The 19,708-nt window shown below is 36.9% G+C and overlaps 1 protein-coding gene across 2 annotated transcripts in view; it reads right to left on the minus strand.

Moving 5' to 3' along the window:
* ARL15 (ADP ribosylation factor like GTPase 15) overlaps positions 1 to 19,708 on the minus strand; it is a 213,846-nt gene that overhangs the window by 120,552 nt on the left and 73,586 nt on the right. For both annotated transcript variants that reach the window (XM_050328584.1, XM_050328583.1), the window contains 3 exons: positions 17,720 to 17,864; positions 14,896 to 14,955; positions 1,456 to 1,664 (listed from right to left, as the gene is read on the minus strand). In XM_050328584.1, the coding sequence (XP_050184541.1) occupies positions 1,456 to 1,664; positions 14,896 to 14,955; positions 17,720 to 17,864 (414 nt within the window). The remainder of the gene's footprint in view (positions 1 to 1,455; positions 1,665 to 14,895; positions 14,956 to 17,719; positions 17,865 to 19,708) is intronic.

The following is a 19,708-nucleotide window of genomic DNA, read 5'->3' on the forward strand; positions in this document are numbered from 1 at the left end:
GTTGTGTCTCATGATATTATCATTTTTTAGGTGGAAGGTTTAGGAATGCATGCTTTGCTTTTATGCTGTACAGTAGACTAGACCAAATTATTAAACGGATATATCAAAATCCATATTATATTTCCTTTAAATATTCATTACTTCTTTCTCAGTCTGTTTTTATATGAACAAGACATAGGCACTTGTGGATTCTACCCCTGCCTCTTTTTAGTTTACCTTTTTATGTAACTTGATATACTAAATTCAAATTCCTTTTTTTTCCCCTAAGCATGGATTGTTGGAGGAATTTAATTAAAATTTTATTTAATAAAATATTCTACAGTGTAGTTTACATATATTTCATTTAATCTCTTCATATTAAAACCATCACTATACTCCATTTACTCTATTTCTTAACACATAATATGCTTAATTTCTTTTGGCTGAGAAAGGAGGTATAAAGCCATAAACATTATGTTCAGCTGTACTGTAATAATAGCAAGCTATTCTACAGATCAGCTTGTTCTAAGTTGAAAGTATGAAATTGTATTTTAGACAAAGAAGTTCCTGTAAGAAAGAATCAAATTTAAGTATAAAGCAACAACACAGCAAAGTGCTGAAATTGTTTTCACTCTGCTGCACTGACTGAACAAACAGATTTCACAAAATCTTGAACAGGAGTCCTTTAAATGACATTTATGAACAGAATCACACAGCCAAATTTTAACTTCTTCCTACAACTTCAGAAGAATAAGTAGAGTTTCTCATGGAGAAACAGTAACTTTCAGCATTTCTTCAATGCATGTGACATGATAGAAATGTAGACAAGACGAATTTTTCAGAATATGAAGAGCAAAAAGTACACTGAATACAACAATTATATAACTTACTACATGGTAGCTAGAAATTGGACAAAAACATTACCCCTTAGAAGAGGAAAGTCAGAACTAGTTAAGGACTTCAGAACAGGAATTGCAACTCTGCCCTCACATCAGTACACAGCAATTCAGAAAAACCTTTTACATAAAAAAGACAACCTATGGCTGCCATCTATTGCTTTAAGCAGTTGAAAAGAAGGGAGTAATGGAATAGTGCAAAATTAAAACCAATAGCAAATAAAAACACAAGCTAAACAAAAAAATCACTGTCCCAGCAGCTTTTCATAAGAGTAGTTTTAGAAAACATCTTTTCACCCTTAAGCAAAATATGGTGAAAGAAGATCTGTTTCTATCCAAGTATTACTTATATGTTTTCCAGAAGAACTAAGCCTATATATAGTGCACTGGACTAAGTAAATAGGGGTTGGGACTGCTCTCGGTCTGCTTACTTACAGTAAAGAGAAATTGAGGCCAGTCCTTAACTAGTATGTCATAAGTAATAAGTAAGTAATAGCGTAATAGTGGTAATAAGCAATAGTGGGTTAGTGGTGTGCAGATAGTAAAAACAAACAGGCAAGATGCTGCCACTTTAACATACCTCTTGTACAGAGCGAGCTGCTGGCTTGTCTTGATGATTGGCCAGTATTAAAAATGGCAAAGTACATAACTGTGGGTGCTGGAGAGCAGAATGCAGTTCATTCCTAGCAGTTTCTAGATCATCTTCAGAGGAGGCGCTGTCTAATACAAATATTACCCCTTGGGATCCTTGGTAATAACGACTCCAGTATTTCCTGATATTGTCAGCTCCTTTCAAGACAATAATAAGAATTAATTAAAATAAAATATTTTTAACAAATTTAACACTTATTACTGAAAATAAGTGATCTACTTGGAATGATCAAAACAATTAACTAAATCTTTTCTCCTAATCATCATTAAACGATTAAAAAAGAAAAAAAAAAAGGCAATCAGCAATCAAACACACACACACACAAATGTCAAATCAACAGTGTTTGAGTAAGGAAGGAAGTGGACTCAATGCAGCTTTCTTCCCTTAAAGATTCTGCTCCATTAATGAGTATTGGTAGAACTATCATGCTTCCAGTACCACTTAGTCTAATCCTTTACCTTCTCACTGAAATATCATGGCACTAATACCTAAATCTTTGCCCATTCTTTTTTACTTAGCCCTGCAGCTCCTTGCCATAACCTGAAGCTTCTGTCATGGCAGTTGTTCATTTCTGAGCATGGTAAGTTCTTCCAGTTCATCTCCAAACCATCAGGCAACCACTTCATAATTGGGGAAAAAAGGTGTCAGGAAAGCCTATTAAAGTAATTAGATACTTAATGGGGAGAATGATGATACAATAGTGAGTTGAACAGTGAATGAGGAGCTATGATGACAACATGCAAAGGCATTCACTCCAACTACTTTTGCTCTGTCAACCACGCTAAGGATTCTGGAAGAGCCCAACAGTAGACACATGAGTGACTGTACAGGCTGATATGCCACAGTAATTTTTAGGACACAGTTCAGCAGCACTCAGCCATCTCAACAGAAGCCAAGCAATAAGGTTATCAACAGAAAGCTTTTGTCTCCCCTGGAGAGCAGCATATGTTGTAGCATTGAGGTAGGGGAAAAAAAAATTGTATTTGACAGCTGTCAAACTATCTAAACTATGATTTGGATATGGGCTATTCTTTGTATGTCTGAATCTGGCACTACACTCATGGGGACAAACGCTAAACAGTGAACAGCAGCAGCAACAGTCTAGTGGAAAACTTGACATGTCTGCCAGACAGTGACTTGCAGAAATGTAGTGAAGGTATCTTTTATAGACTTTTCTTGCTTTCAGACAGGGAAAAGTGAACTTCCATGTATACACAGATGAAAATAATAAAACTCTACCTTTCAGTGAAACAAAATGACACAAGATTTCTGAGAAACATGTAGATATATGGTGAGTTTTTAATGTAACATAATGACCACAACATTGATTTGATACTTCAAACATTCACTTAATTTATACATCATGTGGCAGAAAAGATAGTCACTAAACAAAGATGAAGAAACAAATGCCTAGAAAGGAATTTGCACTATACACTTTAGATATCCAACTCAAGAGTATTCAAATCTCACTTCATGGAGTTACTGTCATCTTCGTACCAGTCATACTGGAATCTTAAGCGCTTTGTTTCTGCATCTGCACCCAGCCCAATTTAGGCAGCTAACAAACACTGTGAACACACACATACACTTTTGTTTACAGAGAATATTAGTCATATCTAATCTGGTTTTTTCTGCAAGAGGCCTACAGAATTGACTACCTAAAGGCAAATGGCCACAGGTTTTAGTCAAGACCTTGCTTAATTTCTATATTAATTTAACCAGACTCAAAGTAACAACGCACAAATAGAACAGATGTTTCATTTTTTTTATCAACCTCTGAAGATTAATATTATACAAACAGAAGAGGGGATACATTGAAAGCTAGTTCTGTGTTTATGTACCATACAAATATCTGCCAACTGTACTTCTAAAGAGTTGTCCAGCATCTGTTGGATGTCCCAGTCTTTCCCAACAGCTGTCTACATCAGAACCAAGTAAAGCAAGTTGCCAGAGGGACACTATTTACACAGCCACACACAGCAGTGTTGCAGGCAGCTGAAGGATCACATTACTTTAAAAACTAGTAGAGAATCATTTTCAATGAACTTAAAGGCCAAGACCATGATCACTTCTTTGAAGGTATTTTTTTTCCTAGCAACATAACATCTGTCTTATTTACCCTAAGCATCAGTCAGCTACTTTTCAATCACATCACTGCCAGAACCTGAGTCTTATCTTTGTAATCGTAGTCATTCTAAACAGAAAAACTGTGAGGTGAACTGCAGAGCATTTGACCTCTTGTATCCAGGCACAGGGAAGAAAGCAGCTCATGGAACCCTACCTGGGACACTGAAGCCAGAAAAGGAGTATGTTGATTTGTTGACCTTACACTCCTGTCTCTTTGGTTCAGTTTCTTTAGCAGTTCAGCTTTGTTGCTCTACATCAACTGTCTCAAAAACAAGATCACCAAAGTATAGCAGTCCTTTTCTCTCTGGCTCTGGTCAGTCACCACAGCATAGTTATAAGAACCAACTTACAATGTACAACAAAAACTGGTATTTCCTTTGGGATCTTCCACTATTCTACTGACCTGCTCTGAAATTGCTTACACTTCAATTCTGAGGAAATCACAGCCTGAGTTTTAAGAATGAGAATTATTTGCACTAAGCAGACCAAAAAAAAAAAAAAAAAAAAAAAGACGACTCCTAAAGCCTGTACCCCAGATAACCTATCAGCAGCTGCAAATCACAATCTCTACAAAACAAATAACCTGATCTTCTTTTGCCTTAACTCTTCATACCCACAGAGCATAATCTGCTCTCAACTTCTTTCCTCAGAGTACTAAGTAGAATGTTGTGGAGTTATCCTGGGTGGAAAACACTGGACTATAAACAGTGATCCACACATTATGGCAGGACAAATTCAGTCTTAGAAACCAAGCAGTTGTTTCTCAAGGTGCAGTTTAGCACAGATTATCCTATGAATTAACCTTTTCATCTATTCCAAAGTTTTCTAAGACACTAAGTTTCAAAGTCTGAGTTCTTTGGTAATGCAGAATGTAATGTGCAGCCATTAAACATCCTCAGGTTCTCAAAAGACTGATCAGTTGTACCCAGGAACTTAACTAGTAACCAAAACATCCTAGCAAACAATAGTAATAAATAAAATAAGCATTTAGGTTTGTAGGCCTAATACACGTGTTTCTCTAACAGCTTTGCACATTACGGTTGTTTCTTCAACCACTTTATGCCTAAACAAAGATAAAAAAAAAATAAAATTAAAAAATCTCAAAAAATCAGAAAAACATAACAATTCACATTAGACTTTGGGAGCATGCTATGGGAAACATTTGCTATAATGTGATGTTCAGCATACGAGCTTCCTCAGACACAGGTAAGAGCCACAACTCCTGGTCAAGTATATGATTTGTTTCCCTTAGCAATGAACCTATGGGAGTTGAGTCCTGTGATGCGACTAAAGCACCTAGTTTACAAATAAACTACGAAAAAAACCCAAAACAAAACACATTACAACACAATCACACCACCCATTAGAAAAGATAATATTCAATCAAATGTAGGTTTGAATTGCTTTATAACAGGAAAAAAAACCCCAAACTCTCCTGACAAAAATGACAAGACGTAACTAAAAAGCTGAATCATTTAGCATTACTACAGGGCAGGTTTACTCAATTACCTATAACTTTAGAGAGCTTTAATTTTTATACTTTTTAAATATCATATAAATAAATTCCATGGAACAGTCCATGTCAACACCATTAAGGATTTGTAGCAGTGCCAACAGCACCCCTTGGAAGCTGGAGGGGAGATTCTGAGTTATGTGCAGTTTAATACACACCCAAAACAGGTTGCACAGGTACACACTCCTGAAAATATCACACAAAACGGAGAGCTGTAAATCTTCCTTTCAGCTATGAATACTTCTGTTTACATCTGCTTTCACAGGGGTTTGAGGCTACCTTCAATTCCCTCCTCCTCTTCAGTACTTTCAGGAGAACAGAACATAGCATTACAGAAAAAAATCACTGAAGCAAATTTACATGTGTCAAATTTGTTACTTGTCAGACTTCCAGCAAGTCTCCATTGAGAGCATAATGAATGTCACACAGCCCTTGCTTCACAATAGTCTAGTCTGCACATAAAAGGTCTTGTTCACCTCAAAATACACCACAGGTCCAGAGACGTTATGGTCTCAAACAGAGGATAAAAAAAAGCTAATGTGAGGGGGACATGAAAGATTACAGGCTGCAAATAATTTTTCTACCACTTCAAATATATCATCCACTCGCCTAAAATAAAGACACCTACATATTTTGAAGGTTTTATAGTTGAATGAAATACTATATAGATCATTCCTCTACCGATATTAAACAGAACATTTCTAGTAAGCATAAAAGTGAAAAGATGACAAGGAATATGCCAACTATGCTACAAAATTCTTTTTCATGAAAGACCAGCTCATGAGTGGGGGAGAAACTAGGAAAGGAAGGGAAGAAGAAATCTCTTATCTGTTTTTGCAAAACCCTACCCTCTCACTCCAAGAAAACCTTAAGAAGAAAAAAATAACTGTTTTTAAATCTACATAGGGTTTGTAACTTCACTTCCCATCATATCCTCAGACAGAAAACTGATCTGTTTTCTTGAGTAATCAAGAAGATATCTGAAATCCTAACACATTCTCAAGAGATGTGGCTGCTCCTTATCTATCTCAGGCAGGTTTCCCAGTACTCCCCCCCTTGAATAAATAGAGTATACAGATTTTGTTTTTTCAACACTAGCTGTTTTTCAACCCTATAGCTCCTTTTTATTATAAATAAATTTATAAATCCTGTTTAAGACACCTGCCTTCTACTTACATTAATTTGTCCAATCTGACAGACACATCCACACACAGATACCAAAGTTTCCCATGGGTGTGACGTCAGTCACCATTCTGTGGCTATTTTGTATTGCTATTGCAAAAATACAGATGCGAAACTGAAACCTTCTTCAAGTACTAAAGTGACAGGACTTCTGTTTCCTAGGGTTTAAAACCAAGTGATTACAGTCTGCTTTCTCTAGCCTTTTAGGCAGTGCATTCCTGCAATCATACACAAAGCATGACAGTGAGAAATTAGCATTTTTTCCCCAGAAATAGGAACATTTTGAGACTGCCAAATCCTCTATAATCTGAACAAACATAAAACAAAAAAAAAGTTGAGGAATAATTTTTCCACCTTTACATTCAAAACATACAAAATCATAAATACACATAAGTTTATCATGCTTATTTTTTTAACAGAGTTTATGGAAACCATCTCTGTCATCTCTTGTCTACCTTCCAGGCCTCTCTAGTGAGAATAATCTGGAAGTCAAACCTTCAGTAAACCTTTATTAGCTTTTCTTTATTAGCTAACTTGAATCTCTACCTACTGTGATATTTAAATCTGTTAAAACAACATTCAGGTTTCAAGCACTTGGAAGTTTTAAAAAGGTGGTACTTATACTTGCCTGCAGAAAGTCAGTTTGGTCTACTTAAATGTGTGTATTATACTACCATATTAAAGTACAACATGCACTTTGAAATAAAAATCTGCAAATATCAAGAACATAAAGTTCACTAAAAAAATTTACAGATAATTCAAAAAGAAGTTATGGATATATGTGGCCTGTAGTATACTCTAACATTTATTTAAGCCTGATATCTGAAGATTTAATAGTTTGCAGCAGCTGGTACAGACAGCCATTCTCACCTCTGTTTCTCCTTTTCTGTAGGGGGATGTTTGTTTTTTAAATCCACAAACATACAATGGCTCCTCTAGGCAAAGCATATTTAGCAATAAGGAAATCGTCTGCCACTTTCCTCTCTACCCATTAGCCCACGTCTGCCCTTCTTCTGCCTCTACTAGACAGAGGTGATGGCCACGATCTCAGAAGCAGCAGCACAACTCCCCAGGGTTAAAACTGCTGCCAGCACCCAGCAAGGCTCAAATGTACCCTTCTGAGCTGCAGTCACAGCTTTGTTAACAGTGTAACTATCTCAAATAAAGCTAAGAAAAAAAAAAATCTTTCTTTATGGCACTTAAGACTAGTAAGCATACAAAGCAAGCAGCAAGTCTACACAGCTGTGTATTTCTGTCTGCTTAGTCCTTGTGCTGACGGGTACACAAGTTTAAATCAGTTTTAGCTTTTGAAAGGAACAAGGCCTTTCTGTCTAGGGGTGTTTCATAAAATACACATATAATTTCTGATGCTAAACTAGGCTGCTACACTCTATCTTTTTTTTCTGCATGAAGATAATGGAGTTGCAATCCCAAAAGGAGACATAGGCTTTTAATTAAACCAAAGGTCCTACTTTTCCCTCCAGAAAATATCCTACAAACAAAAACAACCAGTTCCCACCCCACAAAAAGTTTAACTAAGAAATTTTGTGTTTTGCTTATCCTATTGTACTTGGTTGTGATAGTCATTGTTCACATGGTTCCTACTTGCTGTGAATGATATAGACTGCAGGTTGTTTTTTCACACTGTAAAAAGCCAATTTAGACAATGAACAGTGTTTCCAAAGAACAGTGGTACGATCAGTGGGCTGAATCCTTATCAAACCTTTCTCAGGACTCATGTTAATGAGATCCATAAACAGGTGTAAACGATCTTTCTTATCTATGAAATGAGGAAACTATGACAGAGCCTGGGCTTAGGCACCATTTGAACAGCAGGCTGAGCATGACTGATAGCAAACAGATCTAACTTTAATGTCTCTCTGTGACTCCCAGCTTAGACAGCTCAACAGGGTCAACTAAAAATTTCATCTGCTAAGACATTCTGTAAACTGTTTGATGCAGCTATGTCATAGCATTGCGTGTACTCAGCAACCAGATTTTGTAGAGATGTCAACTGCCTTTTAGTCAAATACAGTATGGAGATGACTGAGGCTGGCATTTACTTGTGGGATCAGTTTTCTGATGACTAACTTGATGAAATTTTACCTGCTCTCATAGACTATGTTGCTAGAACGGTATTCAGTACTCCACTCTTCCCCCACAGAGCAAAAAAATATTTAAATTTTAAATTCCAATTAATAGGTCAATATTATTTTCTCCTTCCTACCTCATTTTTTTCACAAGACAAATAGTACCTTACAACTGTTGCTATCTTCTCCAGAGGTTCATATTTTCCCTTAAATCTGGACTGCACAACAGTGTGCCTTCTCCTCCTACTCTCTTTTCTTCTGCTATTTACTTCCAAATCAAGGCAAAATACGCATGCTTTGTTTAATCAATCCTATTTAAAGCTATTTGTTCTCAAGCTGTCACCTAGACAATTAATTTAGCTGGCCTAAGAATGTGAATTTATGACTTTGGTCATGAAGTTTAAGTAGTAACACCATTGGGGAGGCAAGTTCTCATCTCTCTTTTCCTGGCCATGCTCAACCAACCAGAGACAAGAGCATTCCTGATATTAACCACTCCGGTCTTGCTAAGCACTTAAAACATTTTTGTCTTAGATGAATTTTTAAATATGACTACACAATATGCTGCCTCTATGCTTGTGAAGAAGACTTTTGGGTGTATTAAACAAACTAACAGAAACATTTGACAATATTTTTTAGTAAATAAATAGAAAAAATTACTAAACCCCATAACATGCTGTTAGTATTTTTAAACTTCATAAGAAGAAAAAGGGCTGTTTGTATCCAGAATCATTCTCTTAAATTTGATGTGGCTCAATATTTGGCATATCACTAATGGTTTCTAAGCCTTCATTTACAAGACAGCAAACTAAACTATAAAATAACTTCTTCTAAAAAAACAGCTGGAAATTATTAGTTGACCTCCAGAAGGGACATTAAACCTTTGCATAGTCATGAATAAATATCTCTGTCACAACAGACACCACAACTTCATACTCTGTTTTGACAGCATTACAACAGCATATGACTGAAAAAAAAAATATAGAATAAATGGTGATTTCATCCACTGTGTCTCCAGGCTGGAATTTGCTAGAATCAAAGAAAAAGACTGTTATACCTGCTGTTATACCTTCACTATCTATCTTGAGAACAAACCTTACCATTCAGCATCCCAAACTTTTTTCAGCAAAACACTGTTTGAATCCTCTGAACAAATGTTATCATCTGCCTATTTTTACAGCCTTTTCCCACTCTCCTGTTATGTTCATAACAGACAATTTTGTTCTTAGTTCCCACCAAAGATTACTGCACCCTAACAGGAAATCATCAGAACTGTAGTTTCTTTCTATACCATTACTGAGTTACACAATACAGAGAGAGGTTTCCAATTGTCCTGGTAATAGTACATTCTGAAAGAATGTGGACTAGAGCATGGTACATCTTTACAGTAATCTAAATTACATACATTATTTTATGAACTAAATTTTTGAGAAAAAAAGCAGTAATTCTTTTAATTTCTCAGGGATTAGGAAGGGGTTACTGGTATACCAAAATAGTAACCTAGAGAACAGGCAGTTCAACTTTGTCAGCAAATAAGGCAGGACTTCCTTTTCAAGTAATTCAAGTAGGTCTATGCTAGATTTGAAAGCTGTACATATTCCTACTTTTTCAGGATCAAATTCAAGGTTTTTAAACATAGTATTTAACATCTATGAAATTGGATAAAAACTATATTTCTGGTAAGAAGGCAACCTTAGGAAACAAACACAATTTAAAGAAATCAGAAATTGGGTATGATTTTCTATGTTTTAGTGTCATGCAATTTAAACAAAAACTTCTGCAAAGAGAGCACCACAAACTTTTCTACATATTCCTAAATCTTAAAGGATGATGAAGAGATAATCAATCCAGAAAAAGGCAAAAGGAGACTGTCTCCTATATATTTTGCCTGAAAATTTACAGCCCCTACAGAAATGAAGAAATAAAACCTGACTTCACCAGCTGCTCCAGAGGCACACAGCACAGTAAAAACTAGCACCATCTTCACCCTCAAGGAAGTATACTACTTCAGCCAAACAGAAAAGATACCACATAGTCAGCATCTGTTTCACATAACTGCTTGGCTGTTGAATATAAGAACCATAAGTAATATGACTTGTGCTGTGTTTTAAATATCGGTTGTTAATATGTTACTGTATTATGACATATGAAGCTTTCTGTTACCTAAAAAGCCAAAGTATCAAAAATCAAAACTATATAGAACTTCACTCTGTAAATAACATTTAACAGCAGACAGTGGTTGGTAAAAACAGATGCTTTTCTACCTTCCTCCAAAGTTTCCAAGATCAAATATCTTGACAAGGCCTCCACACTACAGTAAAGAGAAATTATATAACAATACCATAACAAGTAAAGACAAAAATCAGGAATAAGACAAAAATATAGACTTTTCTTCAACATCAGAGGCAGAAATTCCAAAATAAAATTTAACAGTAATCAAACATGTAAAATGTTTTGCTTTATTTTCATAGAGCAGCAAGAGAGACACCATGAATACTCCAGAAACTCAGCCTTTACATTCATCAAACAGAACACATTTCTCAGCTTAAAGGTTGAATGCTGACCACAGCATCACAGAATGATTTAGATTAGAAAAGACCTCTTTGATCATCAAGTCCAACCTTTGACTGAACACCACCTTGTCAACTAGACCATGGCACTAAGTATCAGATCGAGTCACTTTTTGAACGCTTTGTCGTGGTTTTGCCCAGCTGGCCAGCCCCTGGGACTGAGAATGGTTTTGTCCAGGTGGATTTCCGGACAAAAAGCCAATTAAAACTGTCAGTAACGCCTTCGCTAATTACATATTTAAGAAAATGGAAGGGGGTTATGCAGTTGAAATTAGGGGCAGCAGCCATGTAGAAGAGCAGCGGGCCCGAGGAGGGCCAGGCCTCCCCCGGCTTGGGCCGGGGTCAGGTGTAGCACTGAAGCCCCCCCTCTCTCTTGTAAGAAAGTGAAGAAAAAAGTCTTTAAAGAAGGACTGACTGCTTGAATGAGAAACCACTGCAAAGAAATTCCAGCAGAGAGATAACGGAGTGTCCAAGGTCAAAGTTGGCAGCTGAAGCTGCAGGAGGAGAGAGAAGTTCGAAGAAGGAGGGGCTGTTTCTCCCCCCCTTTGGCTCTTTCCCTTCAGCAGGGTAAAGACTAAAAAAATAAATCCCTGCTGCCTGTAGAAGATTGTTGGGGTGAGGAGACCCCCCATGTGGCTCACAGAAGAGCTTGTAGATGTACCAGGAAGATGAGACTCTATGAGAGAGAACTGAAATAAGGCAGAGTCCTGTTGAACATTTTGTGACCCTCAGAGAACCTCACGCTGGAGCAAGAACAGCTCGGGTGAGATGTTGGGATCTCAATGAGAGATCCATGCTGCTGGTGTTGGAGATCTGTGACCCTGAGAGAACCTCACGCTGGAGCAAGAATGACTTGGCTGAGATGTGGGGATCCAAGTAAGGGATCCATGTTAGACCCATGTTGGAGAAGTCTATCAAGGACTGTTCTCCTGTGGGGAGGGACCTCCATAGGGAGACAGGGGTGGACTCATAAGCCATTATCCCCTGTAACTCCATGGAAGAAGATCCATGGTAGGCAAGTGTCCCCTTGCAAGTCCATGGAAGAAAAAACCTTCAAGGCCTAGGTAACCCCCCAGCCTCTGGTCTTAACCCAGAAGGCGGGTAGGTCCAGCCCTAGAGGCTGACACAGAGAAAGAGTTCCAGCTGCGACGAAGGTGCTACAAAGTTACTGGAGAGAGAGCTGGAACTCCGAGAATGGAGAAAAGGACTGCTTCTCCTCCTTGGACTGATACAAAGGGAGGAGGAGTATTTCTGTAAATACATAGTACTTTTACCTAAGTAGTATTATTATAAATGTAGTTCTTCAGTAGTTTTTATTTTGCTAGTAATAAATGTTCATATTATTTTCCTAAATCCAGTGTCTTTTGTCTGCATAAACCTTCTCTCAACTAATAGTAATTGTGTGGGGGTGTGAAAGCAAATTGACCCAGAGCAAAACCACAACACACTTCCAGGATGGTGACTTCACCACCTCCCTGGGCAGTCCATTCCAATGTTTAACTACCGTTTCCATGAAGAAATTCTTCCCAATGTCCAGACTGAGCTTCCCCTGGTGCAGCTTGAGCCTATGTCCTCTTATCCTGTGACTGGTTGCCTGGGAGAAGAGACCAACTCCCACCTGGCTACAGCCTCCTTTTAGATAGTTGTAGAGAGTGATGATGTCTCCCTGAGCGTCCTCCTCTCTAGGCTAAACAACCACAGCTCTCTCAGCTGTTCCTCACAGGACTTGTGCTCCAGATCCTTCTCCAGTTCTGCTGTCCATCTCTGAACTCACTCCAGCACCTTCTTGTCATAAGGGACACAATACTGAACACCCAACTCAAGGTGTGTCCTCACCAGTACAGGGGGAGAGTCACTGGTCACACTATGGGTGATACAGGTGATGATGCCATTGGCCTTCTTGACCACCTGGGTACACTGCTGACTCATATTCAGCCACTGTCAACCAGCACCTCCAGGTATTCTGCCTGGCTGCTCTCCAGACACTCTGCCCTCAGCCTGTAGCATTGTCTGGGGTTGTTGCGACCAAAGTGCAGGACGCAGCACTTGGCCTTGATGAACTTCATACCACTGGCCTCAGCCCATCAATCCAGCCTGTCCTGATCCCTCTGCAGAGCCTTCCTACACTCCAGCAGATCAACACTCTCGCCCAGCTTCACGTTGTCTGTGAACCTAGAGGGTGCACTCCATGCCCTTGTCTCCTTATCATCAATAAAGATGTGAAACAGGACTAGGACCCATAATGAGCCCTGAGGAATGCCACTAATGACCACCAACTTTTGGAAGAAACACGAACTTTTGAAAGCTTGCCTTTGCTCCCTAGACAATGAAAATCTATTGGAATCAGCATTCTTCTGCAATATCTCATAGGAAAAACAGATTATATAATTTTTAAACACAGACATGTAAACATTCATATTTAAAGGAAAAAGAAATGATGCAGTAAAAAAGTTGAACAATCCTTCTGTCTTTGAGAAGAGATAAATGTGGGAAAAAAACCCAGATCAAATATTCTGGATTACTTCAGGACATCTTGCCATGAGTCAAAGCCCTATATTAAGATAAAATTTCTCAAAGCACACATACCTGCATAAAATAAAAGTTGTATGATTAGAAAAGAAGCCTTTAATGAGAATCTGCTATAGAATACATCATCCAATTCTTGATCAAAACCTGCATTTACCTACATGAATTACATATTTCATGCAGCTTGGGCAGCAAAATGTATAAACTAGACTGCAAATGATTCACACTATTAAAAAAAATTTCCAAAAAGTGACATTATGACTAAGTGACATTATGCAGATAACACATTCAAGCAGAATCAACATTACTCCTGAGGATTGATCCCTTTATCAAAGAAAACTACTGGGTTATTTTTTACAGGATACATGCTCAGAAAGAAATATGTATGTTTCAATCCACGGACCAATGGTAGTAAAGAGGAAATGCTGTCCTTTCCATATGTGCTTATCTTAATGCCCTCTTGAAAGAGTTTCAGTTAAGACAACTGCCATGCAATTTGATCTCACGAAACTTTCTTCAAGAACCAAATTAATTCCTAGTTAAAAGAAGTTCCAATCTTACTGAAAATCTAATAAACATCCTCAAAATTCATTCTATTCTATTTACATAAATAAAAAAAGAAGATATATTAAAAAAAGAAGAAATTCTAGAATATAAGTATCTAAGCAATCTTTTAACTAGACAAACATTAGACTTCATAAGAATTCTCATTAGGAGAGTGTTTTCTTCTTTTTAATAGTTACCTCTTGATCACTTGAGACTCAGAGTCAGAATTGGGCAGCCAAACAGGTTACATGTATACAGAAAATTAAAAAACTCTACAACGATAAAACAACTATCACCTCAAAATCCAACAAATCCAACAAGAGAACAGTTCCCAAAGAATATAACTCATTAGAAATTGTCTACCTTTGCAACAGTTTCAGTGGTGCAGTGAACGTATTGGTTTTGCAAAATGTTCACATAATTAACTGAGCCAGTGCTCATAAGTAAAAACTTATACATACAATAAACAGAGGGAACGCACTTCCTTGAGTTGCCACTTCAGCCATACCACAGTTATAGTCCAGTCTGTATTTCTGTATAACTTAACCATTGCAATCCAAGAAATTACAATTAGGAGATACACCATATTTAGCTGCCTTCTGCTCCTCCTGCTTTTTACCCTTTGTTCTTTGAGGACAGGATTTGTACAGCTTTTCTCAACTTTATCTTCTGTGATGAAACACAGATTTTTAATTCAAACTGCATGGATTAATCATTTTTAAATTTAAAACAACTAACAATTTTGAACAACTATCTGTTATTACGGGATCTAGGCATTAAAATGATTTTATAACCAAATAAATAAGCACCATACCTCCAAGTTCTTTTACGTTCAAGATGGCATTCTGGAATGGCACTGCTTTTATACTGAAACCTAAGAACAGAAATAAAGAGGAATAGGAAGTTATTTGTTAAAGAGGCCATTTGAAATCTATTGCATGCATTCAGAAAAGAAGACTTTTCCCATCAAGAACCAGGATTTTGCATATGAAATTCTATTTTAGTATGTTACTAAAGTCAGTTACAAGGCATGGTGGAAGGGGTTAAAGGAAGAGAATAGATCAGTATAAGCAATGAAATTTCCAATTATACTATTAAGTAGCTGGCACACATAAAATTAAGCACAAAACTTACACCCAGGCCATCTACCACTTGGTAAAGTTATAAAACCATCTTTTACTACATCTAGAACTAAAGTAGAGATTTCAGACTACCAGTAATATAAAGTGATTGTTCAGCAATTTTTAGGAGATGCCGAGGATAACATGCAATTCAAATCACTGGTTTCCTCCATTTAATCTTCCCAGGTTTTGGTTACACTCAGAGTATGAATTTATGTATAATTATCCCCGTCTATAAATGTTATTAACTGAAAGATTCTTTTGCAGACCTTAGTTGGATGTATCAAAATAGTTACAAGCACATCAAAAACATCTCTGAATCCTCTATTAGTTCATTTCATGCTTAAAACCTAATTAAAAAAACCACAAAAACAAAACCAAACCAAACCACAAAACCTGTGGATCTTTACCCTTACCTTAAAATTCAGACATCCAAGAGAATGTGAAAGGTTTCCAGCAATTCATCAATGTATTATATACTAAATTCTGTATGTTTAGTACATACGTATATATAGGTGTACATAATACTTTACATACAAAAAATTATGTCTGCAGTTTCAGCATAAAATATCCAGACATTAAATTTATTTCCATCTAGTGCACACAGTTTTAACATGATTACATACCTGTGAACGGAGTAAAGAATTTTTGAATAAATGTATTACACTTCAATTTTATTAGCTATCATTTAACAGAAACAAGATGTTTTTTCTCCCAGATCAGACCAATAACGTATTCCAGTACTCTAGCTATGGTCAGTGCTAGATGCAGTAGAGGAAAGTACAAGAAAGTCTGAAGGGAATAATTATGAAATATTTTTGGGGTTGTTGTCTTAAACTCTTCCTAGAAAGAAGGAAAAATTGGAATGGACCTGAGTGGCATTGAAGAGAAAACAAAAAATACAGATTATAGTTTGAAACATGAGTGGACAAGTTGTCACACTGTATTCTTGTATTCTCCACAATATTCTCTGGTGTAGCACAGATATGGTATATAGGAGTAGATTTATTATAAGCTGAATACCCCATATGGCATCATTTTGTTTTGGATGCTGCATAGTATTGCACAGAGTAACTTTTCATTTCTCAAGTTGCCTGATTAAATAATGGTATTTTATTGCACCTCTCTGGAAAAAAATCATTTTTTAATTAATTGTATTTTTACTATTTCGTTTGATAGCTCTATTCTTCTATTTAAATTGCTGTTACTATTTCTTTCTGAAGTTTTAAAGTATAATTTGCTCTAATTCCAGGCAAACTCTAAAGATACAGTTGAGGATAGGGTGACAGGGAGGGTGGGGCAGGACTGAATTACTCTACAATTTCCTTCTAACTTTTTGAGTTAGTCATTAACACCTTCTCCACACAATGAAGTGTCAGATATCTAACATTCCCAACAACACCACTATGTAGGCAACAGGTTAATTATTCCTCATAAGAAAAACCCAGTATTCTCTTGTATCTGTTTTACATTTTACTTACAGTTGTATTAAATAACCTTATGTTCTTCTAAATGTAACAACGATATGTTGAAAAACAGTTAGGGTTACTAAGGAATATTCATGAAATTCAGGCCCATGAACCACAGCTACAATACAAAGCCATGTAACTGTAAACACAAGTTATTCGCACAACACTTGGTATCTGCTCCATCAGCAAATCAACCTTAATAATTGCTGCAGCCACTGAACCAGATTTCTTTGATCTCTATGATCTTTCTCTTTCTGAACTAATCTTTCCTCTTTCTGAACTTTGCAGCCAGGTATTCCTGTTTCTGATTCTTCTGATGCTGTTTTGTTCTTGGATTGTTTTTTAATCAAAACACCCTTTTCAGAGTTAGGCATTTGGGTTCACCTATATCAAGATGCTTATTCAAATTTTTTGGACTTAAGATACCTTTTATCTGTGCTTGTGCTGTCTGTTTTTATGTACCTTCTCAACACAACTGAAACTTTTTGTAAATTGATTCTCTGATCTCAGTCTGCCCTTATGACATAAACAAGCCTGTTGCTGCTCTAAAAAGTAGGGATTATCGCTAGAAAAAAATTCTATCGCATTTATTCTTTTGGTTGCTAGCATACACCAAGTACAGACCAAGTATGTGCAGAAATAAACCCCAGTTTAAGTTTCAGAGCATCACTGTCCTATTCTATTTTATAGCACACTCTCTTTTTTTCTCTCCATATAACAAGACTGCTTAAAAGCCTAAAGTAAAATGAGAAGAAAGAAGTGCCGTCATGTGTCTAACAGTATAGTGCTACTGTATGTTATGGTTCTTGCTTCATCACATCACACTGTTTGAACCTTTAGCACATTCCAAGTAGTACGTTTTCATGGATATTCCCCAATGTATGAATAAACATGGAAAGAGTAAGTGGTAGCTTCAAAGCAATCCATGAGGTACTTTAAACATCAAAATAAGTAGGCTGAAGCTCTCTGCAAGCTTTGCTATATATTTCCAAAGTTACCTTTGGGCAATGTTACAGCACACCATGGAATAAAGACAGCATCCTCCTACCTGTGGTAGACACGATATTCTCCGGGCTTTCACTGCAAAGCTGAGACAGAAGACTTGTCTTGCCAGAACCAGAGAGGCCTATGCAAACTAAGTCATATTCAGGTCGCGGTGGTGGCGGTCCCTTGCAGCAGAGTGCTCTAAAACACTGCCAGGGTAGGGCAAAACAAACAAACAAACAAAAGAATGAGGTTATTTTTTTAGGTTTTTTCAAATGTTTATTCAATAATGTTCTAAATTCAAGTTTATAAACTTAAAGGCATTGGAGAGAAGCAAATTATTATTCCAACTTGCTATTTTGACAAAGTCAACCATTTATAGACCAAGACCACCTCAACTAAAATCTAGAATGGCTTTACAAGAAAACATAAATATATGTGTGAGCTTTTCACCTAAACCTCAAAGAGCTGGTTTGAGGAACATTTCCCAAATAGCACAAACTGTGCACATACAGCAAAACAGGCTCATGGCCCAGTCAGCTCTGCTGTTGGTTGTGCATGAGTTTGCTTCTGTGGTAATTTCATGCAATATCTGGTGAGAATATCAGAGCCACTCTTCAGCAGCTGCTGGTAAGGCCTCACCTGTTGTCACAGGAAAGAATCAGGAACCTTTGCTCCACTAATGTGCTTCCTGGGCTCGCTTTGTCATGCATTTTAGCTTACAATATCAGCCATAAAGAAGTGTGGCTTGTAAATAAATAAATAAACCTTGTTGGACATAGCTCTAGTATAGAAAATATGCAGATTTCTCACTTTTCATGGAAAAGTATAAATTAATCATGATACAAAGAAATAAAAACATCTTACACAAAGCTTACTTCAGGATTCTGCTCACTTCTCTTAAAAAGTTTTACCATAGGTGGTCAGGTTCATCCAAAAGGTCCCTTAGGCACTCAGTAAAGTTCTTCAGACCTTTGCTTATAGGCAATAAAGAAGCTTTTTGTGTAAAAATCTAAAAGCATACCATTCTGGGAAAGCTAGGAAGTTTATATTTGATGTATAGAATATATTTACCTGCTAATGTCCAAGACAGACCTCTACCACCCCAATATATAAAAACACCTTTTTCCCAGTATATGCCACCTTCTATATCAGAGGAAGGCATCTGCTGTAACAGGAAAGGGAAAACTTGTTTATGTAATCACTCCTTTCTCACATATTCGGTCTTTACCCAGCACCATTTCCATCTTAACCACAAATTAATTACTGCACTGGGAAAAGAAATACAGTCTTTACAACCTTAACCTAGTTTGTCTTCGTAACTATCCAGTTTCTCCCATTGAGGACTACTGTAGGAGCAGAGAAACTGAACTCACATCAGTAAGGCACTGATGCAAATAGTGAGGTCTGATACTGTGAGCAAATAGTCCAGTGAGAATGTGATTATAAAGACAGGTCACAGAACACAGAAATTTAATTGGATTCTTTCCATATAGATGGTAAGCTATATATATATACACACACACACATACATACATACTATGTATATAAATACATGCTGCCAGCACAGTTTTCATTGCTTTAAAGAAGGAAAAGATACGTTTGGTGAAAGTTACAAACCTCCTTTAACACCTTTTAAAAAAGTGAAAGAAAATACTTTAGAAGAAGTAAGAATATTTATAGTAGTAGTTAAGCTGAACAAGGGCAAGAGATTTTAAAAAATAATAGTTTTGCCTCTATTAAAATTTGATTCAAGAATTATTTTTTTCAAGATTTGCACTTACATGTGTGTCCATAGCTTAAAGGAGTAAACATGCCTTATAGCTTTATTTAATGATGTTTTATTCATTTACTGGTTTATATTTATGTCACAGATTCTGCAAAACCACAGCAAATACTCCACTCTGGCACTTAAGTGAGAAAGGCCAACTGAGTTCACTGCACAACATAACTCCTTTATTTAAATAGAATTTTCACTGAATGGGTATCAGGCTGAAGGCTACATAAAATTCTTCGAAGCTTGCCAGAGCTCCCGAGGCTGTGTGTCAGACCC

Source organism: Myiozetetes cayanensis, unplaced genomic scaffold (genome assembly GCF_022539395.1).
Source record: "Myiozetetes cayanensis isolate MyiCay16 unplaced genomic scaffold, myiCay2020 scf4, whole genome shotgun sequence".
Classification (NCBI taxonomy): Eukaryota; Metazoa; Chordata; class Aves; order Passeriformes; family Tyrannidae; genus Myiozetetes; species Myiozetetes cayanensis.